Below are 18058 nucleotides of genomic sequence, written 5' to 3'. Positions count from 1 at the left end.
CGGTTCCAAATAAACGACAGAGGAAAGGAATATCCCATAGGTATGTGCAAGTAGACAGAATTATCCTTTAGAGAGACACACACTGAAACGGTAGCGAATGTTCACACTGAATAAACATATCTCGTCTGAACACTTGAGATATTCTTTTGAAATACGGGAGAACACGAACTATAGAAGTAAGCAGTAAGTTCACAGATTTTCGTAAATATAAACTGAACGCGGAACGCTTTAATCGCAATTTAATACAGAAGATTGACGACTCCAACGAATATCATGCTTGTTTACGTTTTGAATCGAACAGACGATTTCTAACCTTACAGGTTTATTTATGTTGCTTTCGAACGTTTTCAAGAAAGAGAGGACACTATAATCATACCGGAGTATATTTACATTGTCAAACGAGCCCGAAATTTCACATTTTAATTTATTTTCACGAGCTGACGCGATTGAGGCTGTTGTACCGACGCCACTTTTCCGAAACTAAATAAATTAACGGACAATGTGGCAGTTAGTGTTGAGGGCGAATTAGTTTGACCCGAAGGTGAATTTGTCTTACCACAGCGCTAATTTTACAGCTAGTGCTGTTTTCCAATTCTGGTTCGCGCTCTAGTAAAGTGAAGTCAGCGTATGAAGCGAATTGATTGGTGCTTCAGTACAATAAATTAGTTCTGAAGCCTAATTTTGATTCTACTTGGCGAGAACTTACCAAATTAGTTCTCAACGCTAACTACTTTTTTTTTCAGTGTGGTGCATTTCCTCGCTTTTAAATATATTCTTATACTACCTATTTCCCATATCAGATAAAAATAATACAAATACTGTGAAATCAGCTCTTTAAGGGTGGTTTCACGATAACTGGAATAGTTTTGTCGCCGTAACGGACAACACATTTTTCAGTCATATTTTTAGTAGAAGTAATAATCACTCGAATTTTTTCACATTAATCTTCAAAGGGTTACGTATTATAAAGGTTTCTAATGATTTATCGCTCTAATGCTCAATGAATCTATATATTTAATATCCTAAGGCCTTTTTTGGCCTCATACAGTTTGTGCTAATTCGATCTCGGAAACTACTGGACCGATTTTGCTCGGATTTGTTTTAAATGAAAGCTCTTAGGCTGTAGACGTGCCACCATTCCTTAGTTTTTCGATTTGCAAGACCGACGTTGCAAAATTTACCTCGATTTGATAACGACATATTTGCGTTTTTGATGCTGGACAGTTTGTGCTAATTCGATCTCGGGAAACTACTGGACCGATTTTGCTCGGATTTGTTTTAAATGAAAGCTCTTAGGCTGTAGACGTGCCAACATTCCTTAGTTTTTCGATTTGCGCGACCGAAGTTGCAAAATTTACCTCGATTTGATAACGACATATTTGCGTTTTTGACGCTGGACGAGTCATATGGTTGGGGGACCTCCCACCCTCTGATTTTTCCGTTTCCCTCTCCACGTAAACCCATCCCTACCTGCTCACAACACGTGTCACCCTTCTACCCTAGCATGGGTCCTACGGCAGTTTCACTCATGTCGGGGGTCGGCTCATGTCTTCTTCCAAGAGAATTGGTGATTTATCTTCACCCTTTCGCACCGTTACATTTTCAAAAAGTGTTCTGATTTTCTTTTCCAGGAGTGTTATTTATTTTTCAAGGTTGTTTCTTTTTCTAAAAGTGGGTAATTTTTATTTTCCTATTCTTCGTTTTTGAATTTATCATTTTGCCTCCAGGAAGTCCTCTAAGCACTGGTAGTAGCAAAATTTGGCTCGCGAAGCGAGCCAACAGTTACTCGCGGAGCGAGTAACTGGGGGTCCAGGGGGCTTGCCCCCGGCTAGCGGCGCAAGCGAGCGTAGCGAGCTGAAGCAGCTAGTATTATGTAAGTTCCGAAAATGTACTGTCTGTTACGCGGTAAAAAGTCAGCGTAACAGACAGCACATTTTCGGCCTATTTTATGTATTAAAATTGACAAGTAGAGCGATAAATCTTCGAAAAGCGTCATAACACGTAACCCTGTGTAGATTAATGCAAATAATTTGAGTGATGATAATCATTACTACTAAAAAAATGACCGAAAAATGTGTCGTCTGTTACGGCGACAAAACTATTCCAGTTATCGTGACAACGCCCTTAAACGCTTTCAGATGAGGCTATAAAAAATTTGCATGCAAATTCTCCATTAAGCAGCTGCTAAATCAGTCTATCTCTTGTGTGCAACCCCTCTACTTAGGTTCCTTGAACCAGTTCGCCAAGGACTTTTTTGGGTGTGCCTGCGTACCCAATATCGACCCCGTTATCTCTCAGATATTGTCTGGCTTGGGCATGGTTTATACCCCACAACATCGCGAAGTTGTTGCTGAGACGCCCTTTCCCTTGTTTGACCAAACATTTCTGGACTTCGCTTTGGTTCAGTTCGCAGAGGCATTTCTTGTCGTTGGTTACCCTGGCATGAGTGAAATGGATTAGGCCAAGCTTCCGAGGAGGGTTGAAATCAGTATGCTGATTACCATGGTCCGTCCCTTTGTCGTGAGTCTTGTTATCATTATGCTGATTACCACGGTCCGTCCCTTTGCCGTGAGACTTGATATCATTCTGGTGATTACCATGGTCCGTCCCTTTGCCGTGAGGCTTGATATCATTTTGGTGATCACCCTGGTCCTTCCCTTTGTCTTTCTTTGTCCCGTTGCGATATTCGACGATCCATCCCTCTTTCTCCTCGCAATGCTTCTTGCAGCCGTCTTCATCGTATGTTTTGTTGGCTAGAGCTATCGACGTAAAAAAAAAATTACCATAAAGATTTGAGCGAACACTGAAAAAAAAGTGTAGCAACATCTACTTGAATTTTTACACAGTGATACTATCCGCTGATGACATGCCAAACGGCGGAGCGAAGAGCTGATTATCAGTGGCGTGGCGTGCTTTGCGATATATCGATTGATCTACCATTTAAACTTATCGAGAAGGATCGATAAACAGAGTGCACCCAACGAACACCTCAATAATCGATTCTTTTCTGTAGCTACAAATGGAAAAATATCGATAATCGATCATTCGCACCTCGTCACTGCTCACTATACCACTCGTTTCAGAACTTGAGATGCGCTTTTCACAAAATCACGCATTTTCGTTCTCAAACTTTGAAATGCTCTAGGTCAAATTTTGGAACTATTTTGTGTTTTATGCGTGATAAATGATTCAGAATTAAACCCTAAACGCGGGAATATTGTTATCTCATTTTGTTAATTTTCCTCATTCTAAGTCCCCTCTTTTTCGTCAGGTGCATCACATAACGATGGTGAGACTGCAGAAATTCGTATCTCGGTTTGCGACGTCGCAGAATGGAGATGTTGCATGTGTGAGGAATTTGCGATTTGACTTTTACATACGAATCAACAGTCATATAGCGAATTCCTCACACTTGCAACGTCTCCATTCTAGTCATATTTTATTTATTATATGGAAAACTTCTGATCATCATTTTTTTAAAAATTCGGGTGATTTTTTTCCTCAGTGCACAGAAAAAAATAGATGGTGCTGACGACGGAACCTTCTGTTCACAGGGCTCCTGCGGTTCCTTTGTTACACTTACAGAATTTTTCTGTTGTGAGAACAGAATTTTGGTCGTGGGAACAGAGTACTCTGTCCTCATAACGGAAGCTTCTGAGACCGTTACCAAAGTAGTGCAGGAGCCCTGTGAACAGAACTATTTTTTTCAGTGTGTGAAGATTATTCTGTTCAAATTTCAAACCATAATGTTTTGTTTGGTGCCCTTTTGGAAAATGTAGGGGGAGAGTGGAGATTTTCAAACACCGTAATCGAGCCATACGCATTTTTTGCATTTTCACCGTCGATAAGTAGCTTAAATTCTGATGCATTCAAAAGGAGGAGCAGGCATGGGTGGAAGTAGGGAGAACCCAGTAGCGTGGCGTAAATGATCGATTATCGATATTTCTCCATTTGAATCCGTGGTAAGAATCGATTATTAAGGTGTTCGCTGCGAACGCCCTACTAATCGATCCTTTTCAACGGGTTTAAATGACAGATCAATCGATAAATCGCAAAGCACGCCACGCCACGCCACTGGGAGGACCGGGAGGGCTGCGGGGGCCGCCCCTCCCCCCCAATGCTGCTCGGCCCCTCCAAAAAATGTCAAGGACTCAAGCTACTAATATACTTTGAGGTAAAAGGCATATCAACGGTGAAACTACCAAACCACGTATCTCGGTTTGCGACGTCGCAGACTTCCTGCCATACTTTATTTTTTAAATAGAAAACTACTCGACGTCAATTCGTGAAAACTTCCGTGATTTTTCCTCCTTGTACGGAGAAAAATCGGTGAAAATTGTAAGAAATGACATTGATTTCATCTCCTTCAAAAAAATAAAATGTGAGTGGAGATTTTTAAACACCGCAAACGAGATACGTGGTCTGGTAGTTTCACCGTCGATATGGAATGTAATAAGTATGAGCTTAATCCTAATATAATCGATCAAAGATGTCAGAAAAATGAAAATCACTCGCAAAGAGAGCAGCTTCCTCCGAGTAAGGAACATGGAATGTAGTCTGACTGTATCCGGTTGTGGTTTTTCGCGCATTTTAGCGCAGTACTTGTTTTCATGAGAGTTAAATTAAGATAAATTCAATTAAACCCCACGGTAAGATATGATATTTTTAAAAACAAGTCAGCAAAATTTCTGTCATCTATAATATTTAATTCCATTTAATTTGTCATTGAGAATGGCTTTAAATTGCTCCCAAGACGTTCCAATTTTCAAACATTTTCACGGGGAGGCCCCTCGGACCCTCCTCTGCAGCTGGGGGAGTCCCCCCAGACCCCCCTTAGCCCAAGTTCTATATCCTTCTGTGGCGCCCCGCCCCCCAAAAAAAATCCCTAGTTCCGCCCATGGGAGCAGGTTTATCAACTTGCAAGAATCGTCACTGAAAAGAAGTTTATACGTAAACTTGACGAACCTTCGGCCTTTCTCTTTTCCTCCCTCAGTTGGTCGAGTTTGTACGGTGGATACCCCAATTTTATATCCGATTTCTGCACATGAGCCATCCAATACTTCAGCGAAAGATGCCCTATATTGTACTTTTTCTTGAATTCTGCGAAATTGACACCATGACGGTCTAGAAATCGCTTAACGGCGTCTTCGTTCAACCGGCAGGTGTAGTCACCGTTGGGTTTCATCTTCCTCTTGATAGGAGACGAGATCCAGACAATCGGAAAATGTGGCAACTTAAGGTACCCGTCATGTGTCTGGCAGTAGACTTCGTCGTCACTTCCCACATAGTCTGGCGCTGAAATAATAGAATACTGAGGGCTGATTATTGAACTTAATAGACAAAACCATAAGCAAAGAAGACTTGGGACGTATGGGACTTTGAATTCAGGGCTTTTCAAAAATTTTCCCCTAAAACAAATTTGCCTCCCCGCATCTTCGGACGGATCAGAGGTTCCTTGGTCTTTGACCGTTGAAGGTCGGCCGTAGTCTCAAATAAAATAAAAGACGATAACAAGTCGGTCATTTTGAGTTCACGAATGACGTTTCCAATGCTCATGCTGGGCATTGGATGTTCTCCCAGTAAAGTGTAAAGTCTCCAAATACGTACTTCACTTCAAATTAATTTTTTTAAATTATAAGGGTTCGAAAAAATGAATGATCATTTAGGTATTCCTTTGAAACCACCACAGTCCTTTTCTTTGATTATTGTCCCAGTTTTTGATTTTTGTTGCCATCTTGAAGTTTTGTGACGTCAGGCGGGTACCACTTTTGCCAGGCGTGTGCCAGGCGACTACCGAATCTGTAGCGCGCATTTCAAATCTTCGCCTGCTCTCAACAAGATTAGAACAAGATGAGGACGAGAAGCATTGTTTGATAAGTGAGATGACGATGTATAAATTAGATATAAATGATCCGTCACATTCCTTCCTAGAAATGTGCCTGTTCCAGCTGAATTTAGTTTTTTATTTCTGAATGATGAAAGAATCTCAAAGGATCGAAATATGACTAATTACTAGCTCTGTAGCTTGCAAGATAACGCCCTTACCTGAGTTATGAATTTTTCCAGTATCGTTGAAATATAAGTAGAGTACCTAGTAGCGGCACCCAGTGTCACAGTATGTCATACCTATTTGATGTACCTAGGTAATTCTCATCCAAACAAGAGAAGAATAAATATTTACCTTCATTAACACCAAGTAGACGAAAGTTCCACTGTGAACTTAGTTGGCCAATAAAAATGCAAACAATGAAGCAATTATTTTTATTTCCTGACTCCAAATGGTAAGAATTATGGTAAGAACTCTAAGGCATAGTAAAAACTGTATTTATCATTCCTCAATAAATACAAGGTTGACTGTTTGCATGGAAATGATAGTACATTAGTTGGCGGCTTATCTATTATTCTAAACTTTAGATTAAGTTGATGAAGGTAGCAGGTTGTTGTCAGCAAGAGCTGTTGATATGAGTATGTAGTTTAGAATGGTCTGCCAGAGGAGCATCATTAGTAGGGGTCTCTGGATACTATGCCACCTCTTATCAAGAATGTTTATGCTAATTTTGTTGCTATGTGGTGATGGAGAGATAATTTCAAGATTATTTTGGTAAAAGTCGGACAAATATGAGGATGCCAAGTTTATAAGAAAATCTCACATACCAAAGTGAACATTGTTTCATGCCTCTGCAATTTTCAGCTTCGGGCTAGGTTCTCGCAAGAAGGTCAGCACAACGCGCTGATCAAACTTTTGTGGAATTTCTTGTTAATTTTAGAATGTGTGCCAAAGTCACAGTAAGTATTCCACAAAAATTGCAAATCTAAAAAATCTAGAAAAATAACAAGTACCTCTCAGCCTCCGCGCAATTCGCACCCCTGCTAATAAATGTTGGAGAATAGAGAACACTTTACCCTCAAAACATTACTCGCACTGATTTTAAACTAATATGTAATTATATGTGTACGATGGTGGATCTGAGCTGTACTTACTTACCAAACTTTGTTGAGCGAAGTTGTTACTTAGGGGAAATTCATTAACTGCTGCCAAGGATTCACAAACTCTGACCTTGATAAATATTTCCGACATATACTTGAGATACAGTCAGATGTTTGGAATTCTGGACATTCAGTTATTGTTCACATACAAAAGAAATTGACTAACAAATACAACCGTTTTATATTTACATAACTGCTCAACAGAACATACCGACAGTTGTGATTAGTTTCTCGACAGCACTCTGACAGCGGTAGGATAGCTAAAGGATCCCTACCCTGCGGCAAAAATGGAGTTGATTGAAATTTTGATTCACATGGTGCTAATGCTGTCAAGACTCAAGACAAAATTACACTCCACGCACAGTCAAAGAGTATTTTGATAAGTAAGATTATCCATTAAGGAAGTTGCACAAATCACAAATCAAACCGAAGGACACGGACAAACCAAGGAGCCAGCCATAGCCAGCTCAGAAACTCGGCAATTCAGTTTCTCTCACTGCAAAAGGTGGAACCATCCAAAGTACCATCAATGTTAAGTTGAAGGGGTGAATTACTTATTTAAAGAGTGCTAAGTCATTTTGGGACTTTTTTGAAGAGATTTAAAGGAAAAAATTGGAAAATGCTCAACTATAAAATGAACGTAAACAATCCGCCATTGTATCAAAGCTGACGCACAAATGAAACAAGCGCTAAACACAAGGGTAAAAAGTACATACGTAAATTGATTTTGTTTTATAAGGAAAATGGTGAAAAAGTTAGGAAATTCATATTGGAAATTGAAGCTTTAAGATATAAAGAACTTCAGATAATTAATACAGTTTATTTAGAAACGGAGTTAAAGAAGGCAAAGTTAAGGAAACTCAGAAGGAACAGGGTATTTTGTAGGAAAGGGTTGGTAGGTTTAGAATTGAATCGACGTATCGACGTATCGAACAGCGACTATCGGTAGTCTCGAAAAACCCCTGTAAAATACACACTAATACGATAAGCGGTTACATCAGATCTTATGGGAGCGCACTCACACATACAAAAAATCGCTTTTTCAAGCGATTTTTTACAAGAGAACAGAGGAAAATCTCACTAGCGATCGAGATTTTTCGAGATTTTACATTGATTAAACGGCCCAGGGTGAAAGGAAAGTTCTCTCCAGTTGATCACTGGGAGAACAAAAGCTTAGACGGAAAGACATTTTTATTATTGAAATAACTTTGTACTTTTTCTCCTCCTCAATATTTAGAGGTAGTATAATTTATTTAAAGTTGAAATTGTTTATTATGTTAAAACTGTGTATTATAGCTAAGTTTGGCTTGCAGATTAGATAAGCTTTTAAAGACATTTAATATGTCTATAAGTGTTATAATTGTACAGTGTTAATTGTGCAAATAAAAAAAAAAGGACGTATGGGGCGATCCTACTGGTTGATACGGGTAGTTGTCGTAGACTAAGAGGGAACATGATGGACTAATCTGCCGTGCTAAGGAAGAACGCCGTATGAGCCTTCAGGCGTCGCCATATTTCTTTTAATTGGCATCAAATTTACTGGCAAAATTCTGAATATTTTTCTTCCAATTTTTCAAATAATTTTGTCCGTGATCTCACTTAAAGTTCTTGAAAATTTCGAGGAAAAGTATTCATAACCTCTCTCAAAATTAAAAATTTTATCGGAGGAAATTTGGCAACTCTCGAATGTTCTTACGGCGTTTTTCCTTATCACGGCAATAATGGGAGGGTCTCTCGTGGGTTGCCGTATGTTAGTCTATTACTTACCTCTTTCGTCCATTGCAACCACCCGCTTTCACCAATAGGATCCTTTATTTTCAGCGTATGGTACTTGTCTATCGCTTTGTCTATCAATTTCAATAATCAGCCCGCTGCCGTGCTGAGGAAAAACTCCGTATGAACTTTCACATATTGTCAAATTTCCCCTGATAAAAAATGGCTTCCAGGATTTGATGTCCACCTATCTTTCGTCCATTAAATAAATGTCCACCGCTATTTATGTCCACTAAACGTTAAGTCCAGTCTTTATTAAGTTCACATGATTTAATGTCCAACCCTGAATATGTCCAAAATTGTCCAAATTGTGGACATTGTATGTTCACATTTTTTTCTTCTCATTTAAATGACAGGAACCACCTCAAAAATAAATAGGAAACGCTCCAATGCCAAATTAAACATTTTCCAGTAACAGATGCAGTCAAAATTGAAAGTCCTCTTTAACTAGTTATTTCGTGCGCATTCAATCTTGTAGGATACTGTGCAACGTCTCTGACGCGAAATAGTTGCTTAAGGCGTTACGACGCGGCAGGCAACCAGCGTGACACGCGCATAGGCGCCTACAAACCTAACGGGATACTTCACGCGTTGCGCAATGCGTGAAGTATCCCGTTAGGTTTGTAGGCGCCATTGCGCGTTCTGCGCTGCTAACACGCCGCTCCGCTCTGTGTTAGGCTCTAATATTTAAACTCGCGGAGTCAGCGTTTTTCAACTCATGATTTTGAAATTTTTGCACTCTCTGCATTGATTATTCACTTTTAAACTGATGAAAAAGAAATATGTAGACACTACTGGAAAATATAATGTGCTTTTTGTAAATATATTAGTGGTTCCGTGTCAAATTTAATGATTTCCAAAGCATTCAAATTTATTCTTTTATGTTTTGGGCTTTTACTGTGCCTCAGTGCATGGGTGTAAGCGCAACCAAACGCTCAAAATTGGACGTATTTGACTCAAGGAGGTCGATGTACAAATAAGTTAAAAACAAAAAATTGCGTGCTTCTTAGTTTTTTCCTCTTTTATTAATTTTTGTAGAGTTTCTTTCATCACAACTACGGCTCATTGAGATTTATATCGATGCCATTGCTTGGAAAAGATTTTGCAAATATTTACCGCGTTTTACAAATGTAAATGTATTTAAAATGAAGTAATCGATTTCATTAAAAAAAAAGAATGTACATATGGCATATTTTATAACGGAAATTTCAAGGATAGAAATGAAACCAAGTATTTACCAAAGACAATTTGAAAAGATGAATCAAGAGAAGAAATTAATTATTAACACAACAGAAGAATTTAAACATTTCATTTAAAATATGAGTTACGATAACAACACCTCATTCTCTCTTAATTTTCTCATTTCGATATTGTCAATATAATTTTACACACGGACTAAAATATGACGTTTGAATTTGATTTTAGTGGACTTTACATTTGTGGACTTAACTTAGTGGACGTTTAAGTAATGGACGTAACGATAGTGTGGGCTTTAGAACTGTGGACGTAAAAATTGTGGACGAAAAGTCTGTGGACGTAAAAAAAGTGGACATAAAGTCCGTGTACCAAAAACTGAATGTCGGAAGTAAGTTATGCATATTTTTTTCTTGAAATTTTCAGACATTTCAGATTAATTTGTGAACAAAATTGTCTAAAAAATGGGACGGAAAATATTCACGACTTTCCCAATACATTTTTATTAAATCGAAGGAAATTTGGCACTGCATGAAGGTTCATACGATGTTTTTCCGTTGGTTCGTAAAATACCTCGACGGACCCAATTTGGATGAGATTCAACGCGAAGTCAAAAACTTCAATTCTAAAGTCATTAACACCGTGCTTATTCGGTTCGGATAATCTAAATTTCGTAAGCCCCATATAGAGTGGCATTTTTCACTGGGGATTTTGGCAACTTTAGCCGAGAACTTTGGTGTGCCGCGATGAAAAGCGTTTAAAGAACATTCCGATGTTGCCAAAGTCTTACTGCTGAAAAATAGATTTTCGAAGGAGTTTTCGTATATTTTTCATTGAATTTTTTTTTTATGATTTGATTCAAAATTTAATCTTAAGAGTCTGTTCACTTCGCCGTTCCTCTCACGAAAGAACGTAACTACATTTAAATGTTGCCAAATTTCTCCTCGCAAATTGCATTTGCAACGGGATAATTTTTGGCATCGCTAACTGAAAATTTAAGTAATTTCCCTTTTGATCTCATGAAAAAATCAGAACAAATTTTTTGACAAAAACTGCACCGGTACTTTTTGTGAGAAACTGATTTTTTTAGTCAATTTTGCAACCTTGGAATGAAGTCACGTCATTTCGTCTGGGGAACAACGATTTAAGTCATTATCAGCGCGATAATTTTTGACATCGCCAACTGAAAATATAAGTAATTTCCCTTCTGATCTCATGAAAAAATCAGAACAAATTTTTTGACAAAAACTGCACCGGTACTTTTTGTAAGAAACTGATTTTTTTAGTCAATTTTGCAACCTTGGAATGAAGTCACGTCATTTCGTCTGGGGAACAACGATTTAAGTCATTATCAGAGCGATAATTTTTGGCATCGCTAACTGAAAATTTAAGTAATTTCCCTTCTGATCTCATGAAAAAATCAGAACAAATTTTTTGACAAAAACTGCACCGGTACTTTTTGTAAGAAACTGATTTTTTTAGTCAATTTTGCAACCTTGGAATGAAGTCACGTCATTTTGTCTGGGGAACAACGATTTAAGTCATTATCAGCGCGATAATTTTTGGCATCGCTAACTGAAAATTGAAGTAATTTCCCTTCTGATCTCATGAAACAATCAGAACAAATTTTTTGACAAAAACTGCACCGGTACTTTTTGTAAGAGACTGATTTTTTTAGTCAATTTTGCAACCTTGGAATGAAGTCACGTCATTTCGTCTGGGGAACAACGATTTAAGTCATTATCAGCGCGACAGGAAAAGTCGCAAAAAGGCAAAATCTAGTTTTGCAAAATCTAGTTTCTGGGGTATCCATTCAAAATTTAAAAGAAGGGGGTGGAGTACCGGGCCTTGACGTTTACCCTGCGGTATAATCTATTTATATAACACAGCTATAGATTAATGAATATAGAATGAGAGGCTTGGAGGACAAGCTGCAAAAGTGCAGTTTTTGAAAAAATTGAGATATTCATAAACTCGACTAAAACTAGTTTGAATGTATATTCTGCGAAAAATTCACAACTAAAATCCATCTCTAAAGCATCAAAACGTGAGTTTAAACTTCCTTTCTTCGACGACGCTCCGTGTAATTTTGAAACTTGAAACACATCGACGGTGTAAGTCGGCAATCACATAACTCGATTTGCGACGTCGCAGACTTCCTATCACACTTTATTTTTTAAACGGAAAACTACTCAACGGCTATTCTTTAAAAGTCCAGTGATTTTTCTTCCCTATGCTAAGAAAATTCTGCAAAAACTCCAAGGAATCATGTCAATTTGTTCTTCTCTAGAAAAATAATATAGAGGCGGAGATTTTCAGACACCGCAAACGAGTTATGTGATTGCTGACTTACACCGTCGACATATTTCTTGAAATAGCAAAAACTGCACTTTTGACTTAGATTTTTCACTTAAATATTGATTGTTACTATCTTAGTTCAAAAAGTTTGTTTCACATTATTTCCTTCATTCAAGCTTTTAATTATGAAGCAATTTATTATGCTACCTTAGTACAGTCAATTTACTGCAGCTATTTAACTCACTCATTGAGCAGAATTTATCTAAAAAGTTTTTCCTTTAAACTATGTTTTTGATAAACAGTTGGAAATTGATTAATTGCCTAGTTGTTAATTTAAATCTAAACTGTAAATTAGGACTGCCTTGTTCTCCAAAACTCTCAAATAAGGAATATAGAGTTGGAATGTAGAATATAGAATATAGAATATAGAGTAGAGATGACACGACTCACCGCCTGGTATTAGTGATGCTGGTCTGGTAGGGCGGATGAATAGCTGTATCAGGCAAATCGTCATGAAAATGACGGGGAGTCTCGCATGTTGCATATCGATGCAATTGAAGGCGACAGTCGTGCACGCAATTTATCGACAGAAAGGTGCAGAGGACGGCTTCGTTTCAAAAATATCTTATCAGATGTTCCTGGAATACGATTCAACATCAATAGAATTCTGCGAAAGACAAGATGGAGACACTAGTATTAAATTTCTCGTAGACCGTGAATTGTGAAACTGCAAAAATGCCTACGCTGTTAAAAATTTCGAGCGCTAGTGTTTGGCGTGTTACGGCGGACAAACTGTTTGCACAGTTTTAATATACATACATAAGCACGGATAGTTGTGAACACGCTCTGTTTTTTTGAACAAGAGCGACCTTGCCGAGGCTAAAATATTTGTATTTTAGCCTCGGCAACTTTGTATTTTATGCGGGTAAAATAAACATTATGGCAGTTGGTTCTAGACACTGAAGTCTGCATGCGTGTCTCTTTGAATAAAAAAGTGAGTAAGTCAAAAACTGGTGTGTTTTGGTGAACCGAAACTTTTCGACCAGGGTGCTCCGGTTCTCCGACTGGAGTGTTTAAGGTGATTCGATGGACGCCATATTTTGTGTCAGAACGACATGCGATATATCGCATCAATTGGTTCCATTTTTTCAGCTACTCGTCATTTTTCTCGAATTTTGAGATCGCAATTCTGTTGTCAGGAGACTAAAGCACTCACCAATTTTAACAAAGAAATTCAACGTAATAAAGGCGTGGTTTTTTCAGAGAGGAAATATCGCATTCGAGTGCAGTTTCGATATCAGTATCGAATGCGATATTTTCTCTCTGAAAAAACCACGCCTTTATTACGTTGAATTTCTTTGTTAAAATTGGTAAGTGAGTGCTTTAGTCTCCTGACAACAGAATTGCGATCTCAAAATTTGAGAAAAATGACGAGTGGCTGAAAAAATGGAACCAATTGATGCGATATATCGCATGCCGTTCTGACACAAAATATGGTGTCCATCGAATCACCTTAAATGAACACCCTCGACTCTCGGACCGCGTGGGATAGGTTTTAGTGGCTCACGAGAGTTATGAAGGGATAATTCAGCTCGTTCGCCAAGCAGACTCGCGAGCCCGGGTGGTAGCGTGTCTCGCTGGAAACCCCAGTGTCGCGGGGTCAAATCTCCTCTGGACCACGGAGATTTTACGCTGAATTGGAGAGTCAATTTAATTCGTTAAAAATGTGTGCAACGCTGTAGTCAAAAGTATATTAACATACGAATGTGAAGTTTGGCAGCTGAAGGAACGGACACAGGATATGCTAAGAGCAACGGAGACGGATTTTTGGAGACGGTCGGCAGGAATTTCTAGGAGAGATCGGGTCCGTAATGATAGAAAGCGTCAGATAATGGAAGTCGAAAATGACATCGTGTTCGACGTCATGACCAGACAGCTTGTCTGGTATGGTCATGTCAATCGGATGACTGAAGAGAGGCTGCCAAAAAAGATGCTTGATCGGGTTCCTCCTGGGAGGAGACGTAGGGGACGCCCAGTGAGAGGTTGGCGACAGGGGGTGTTGAACGAGATGAGGGAGTGTCAACTCCCTGATGACCTGTGGGAAGACCGAGCTTTGTGGCGGTTAGGCGTCGTAAAGCGCCAAAGAGCGCTATAAAAGTGACTCATATGTATGTAAAAATGTGTGCATGTATCATGAGTTTAATCTTTGTGTAACATCTGAATGTACAGAATGTATCAGACTGATAAATGACTGGTGTGCCTTCAGCAAACTTGTACACCTCACAATTAGCGTGCGCTACCAACCAGAAAATTTTGGGATACATACGAGTGTGTTTGCGGAACGCACACGTGTGTTGAGAGTACCCACTCAACCATGCAAGCTAGTGCTATCTACGCTTGGCGTTCTAATCAAGATCCATCCATATAGGCCTCGATAGACGATCAAATTCCCGAACCAATTCCGATCAAAGTAGCATCAAAGTGTCGGGAGTCATCAGTCTTAAACTCATTGATTTGCTTCATTTTAAAACGAAAACTTGGCAGAAATGTTTCCTGTGGCAGGAAATGATGAATGGTGGCACTCCGTTCTGATCTTACTTTGAACAAAAAAGTGCGGCCCGTCAATATTTTATGGTAGATGGTGACCACCAGTCATCAGCATGTCTACTTTGATCGGAATTGGTTCGGAATTTGATCGTCTATGCAGGGCTTATAGGTCAGTCATTGCGCGGATTTCCCTGCTCGGGGTAAGCCCCTTTCCATTGGCTCGTGAAGTCGTGACGTCAGCATTACTGCCGCGAAAACCAGAAAAGTCGGAAACAATGCTTTTCTTATACGGGAGAGAGCAACTTTTTCTTAACGAGTCATTTAAATTTCTTACTTTTAAATCCTTCGAAACTTTCTGAGTGTCGAAAGAAACGTTTAGACATTAGCATCCAGGGTTTCGATTTTGCCGAATTTGTGTCCTTTCTTTTTTACAGTTTACTCTGCATCAGCCATTTTTACACGGGAATCCATACCACTAGATGGCCTGTTACATCGCTGACTTCGAACATCATTTAAAAATATAAAAACGCAAATTCAGCTGAGTTTAAACCCTGGACGCTAATGTCTAAACGTTCTTTTCGACACTCAAAAAGTTAGAAAGGATTTAAAAGTAAGAAATTTAAATGATTCATTAAGAAAAATTTGCTCTCTCCCATAAGAAAAGCATTGTTTCCGACATTTCGACGGTGTAAGTCGGTAATCACATAACTCGTTTGCGGTGTCTGAAAATCTCCGCCTCTATGTTATTTTTTCAAAGGAGAACAAATTGACATCATTCCTTGAAGTTTTTGCAGAATTTTCTTCACACAGAGAAGAAAAATCAAGGCAGTTTTAAAGAATTGCTGTTGAGTAGTTTTCCGTTTAAAAAATAAAGTATAACAGGAAGTCTGCGACGTCGCAAACCGAGTTATGTGATTGCCGACTTACACCGTCGATTTCTGGTTTTCGCGGCAGTAATGCTGACGTCATGCGCAGAAGATTCTCATTTCGGTTTCGGGAATGACTGACCTATATGGATGGATCTTGGTTCTAATCATGCTCGTCGTTTCAGTGAACACGCTGGTGTGTACTGGAATGCAACGGTGTGTTCCTCTCAACCGCTTGCGGGTATCGGGAACACTAAGCTTATGTTCCTTAGGATATATGAGCCAAATAAACACACCGATGTGTTCAGTTTTTTTTTAACAGTGCACTTCGCTTGCGGGTTTGCAAAATCTCCGCTTCTGTCTTATTTTTCCGAAAAATACCGAACCAACATCATGGCTTGAAGTTTTCACAGAATATTCTAATTCCTAAAGAGAGAAACAATCAATGATATTTTCTTGAAATGACTTTTAGTAGTTTTCCATGTAGAAAATGAAGGATGACAGGAAGTTTACGACGCCTCCAACCGAAATACGCATTCCTGCAATTTCACCATCGATATGTTTAAAGAACGCTCCTAAATTGAGATTGCAGTGAAATTAGCACCCAAAGCCAATAAGAGAGTTTTACATGTTTACTTTATTCAGTGTTTTAAAATATCTGGTATTGCACAAGAGGTAATTCGGGGGTACCTACTCTGCTCAAACAATTATTTTCATCTGTAAAAGTTACATGCAAAATTTCAAAACTCGCCGTTTTTGGAAATTTGTAAATTTAAATAACGTACCAAACTGCTTCATGGGATAGAACCCATAGCTTTGATTCTAGAGATATATCGGCGGTGTAAGTCGGCAATCACATAACTCGGTTTGCGACGTTGCAGACTTCCTGTCATGCTTTATTTTTTAAACAGAAAATTACTCAACGGCAATTCTTTAAAACTGCCATGATTTTTCTTCTCTGTGCGAAGGAAATTCTGCAAAAACTTCAAGGACCGACGTCAATTTGTTCTCCTTTAAAAAAATAACATAGAGGCGGAGATTTTCAGACGCTGCAAACGAGATATGTGATTGCCGACTTATACCGTCGATCAGGGTCGGACTGGCTCGCATCTGAGGGCGTAGACCCTTGGCTGGTTAAAGGGGCGTAATGTGATATTTCCTGGTAGGGCATTCCCTACGTGGAGAGGGGTTCAGAAAATTTTGGCAAATCAGCACAAGTTTACACTATTTTCAGGTTCAAAGTTTATTGATCGAACGGAGTAAAAATTGCAAAATTGAACGTGAAGCACAGCATTGAGAGCTCACGCTTTGCATCATCGCGCCTTCAATTTTTCAGATGCAGCACGGACGTCCATCAAGTACGAATAGTTGTATCTCTGCGTTAACGCGCATCCTTTACCTCGCTTTATTTCCATATTGTGTTTGTTTGCGTTTGTCTTATTTGTAATGTTGCTTCAAACTAGAGCAGAGCATTGCGAGTTCACGACTCACGGCATCGCATCGCGTCTTACATTTTTCATATGCAATGTGGACATCCATATTGCGCGAATAGTTGTATCGCGTTTACATTTTAGATGTCTCTTATTTTTGAATTTCGAGATAAATTAAGGTTAAGTTTGCCCGAGCTATGCTATGGTATGTCCAAATCAATAGTCATTTAAAAAGGAAGAAATATGTTTAAAGGTCTCTTAGGAGGTCTATAAAGGACGCGTATGTCTAAAAATCGAACGGACCATCGCTTCTAAAGGAGTTACACATAGCGAATTTTTCTCACATATTCTCGGTCGTATTTTTTTTTCTTCTTATTTTGCTATCTGTAAGAGGGGCGCGTTTTCGGCGCGCAAAGGGGGCGTATCTGCCAATGGCAGATTGGCCTTATGGCCAGTCCGAGCCTGCCGTCGATATCTAATATGAAGTAGCCCAAAATAGCGATGAGAGTTGGACTGCAGCTTGAAATTTGGATAAATTCGGCTCTTCTGGACAAATAGTGCTGTGCATAGGGAAACTAATGACCGTCGTGTTTTGACATCGAAAGTAAAGGCGAACCTTCATAGAACTAAGCTTCCTCCCGTGATTGAATATCAATTCATTCGTATATTTGGCGTAGACTCAAAAAGCGAACAAAGGGAATTACCTGTAGTTAAATACTGATCGTACACTCAGATAATTTTGCACAGAGCTACGAAATAGAAACCTCTGATCGAAACATACCCTCTGGAACTGAGAATTTTTCTCTCATGCAATGCACTCTTGTTTGCGTGTCTAGTAAGATGAGATTGAATTGAACCGCAGCTGCATTCCGAGAGAAGCACGCATTGGTTGTACGGCCGCGCGTGCTAAGGAAAAACGCCGTGTGAACATCCGAGAGTTGCCAAATTTCCTACGATAAATTT

General features: G+C 39.1%; 2 protein-coding genes across 4 annotated transcripts in view; one reads left to right on the top strand and one right to left on the bottom strand.

Annotated features, from left to right (window-relative positions):
* LOC109041900 (myophilin) overlaps nucleotides 1–18058 on the top strand; it is a 143600-nt gene that overhangs the window by 66175 nt on the left and 59367 nt on the right. The window lies entirely within an intron of this gene.
* On the bottom strand, nucleotides 390–17939 carry LOC109041899 (uncharacterized). Of its 2 annotated transcripts, none has more exons than XM_072305033.1 (4): nucleotides 17800–17939; nucleotides 12703–12890; nucleotides 4966–5295; nucleotides 390–2759 (listed from the first exon to the last, which is right to left on the bottom strand). In XM_072305033.1, the coding sequence occupies exons 2-4, from the start codon at nucleotides 12794–12796 to the stop codon at nucleotides 2221–2223; spliced, it is 963 nt and encodes a 320-aa protein (XP_072161134.1). In that variant the 5' UTR covers nucleotides 12797–12890; nucleotides 17800–17939; the 3' UTR covers nucleotides 390–2220. The 2 variants fall into 2 exon arrangements, with proteins under 2 accessions (XP_072161134.1, XP_072161135.1); XM_072305034.1 differs by having other exon boundaries at nucleotides 12703–12919; nucleotides 17800–17913.

Source organism: Bemisia tabaci, chromosome 10 (assembly GCF_918797505.1).
Source record: "Bemisia tabaci chromosome 10, PGI_BMITA_v3".
NCBI lineage: Eukaryota > Metazoa > Arthropoda > Insecta > Hemiptera > Aleyrodidae > Bemisia > Bemisia tabaci.
This window is presented reverse-complemented; position numbering and strand designations above follow the sequence as displayed.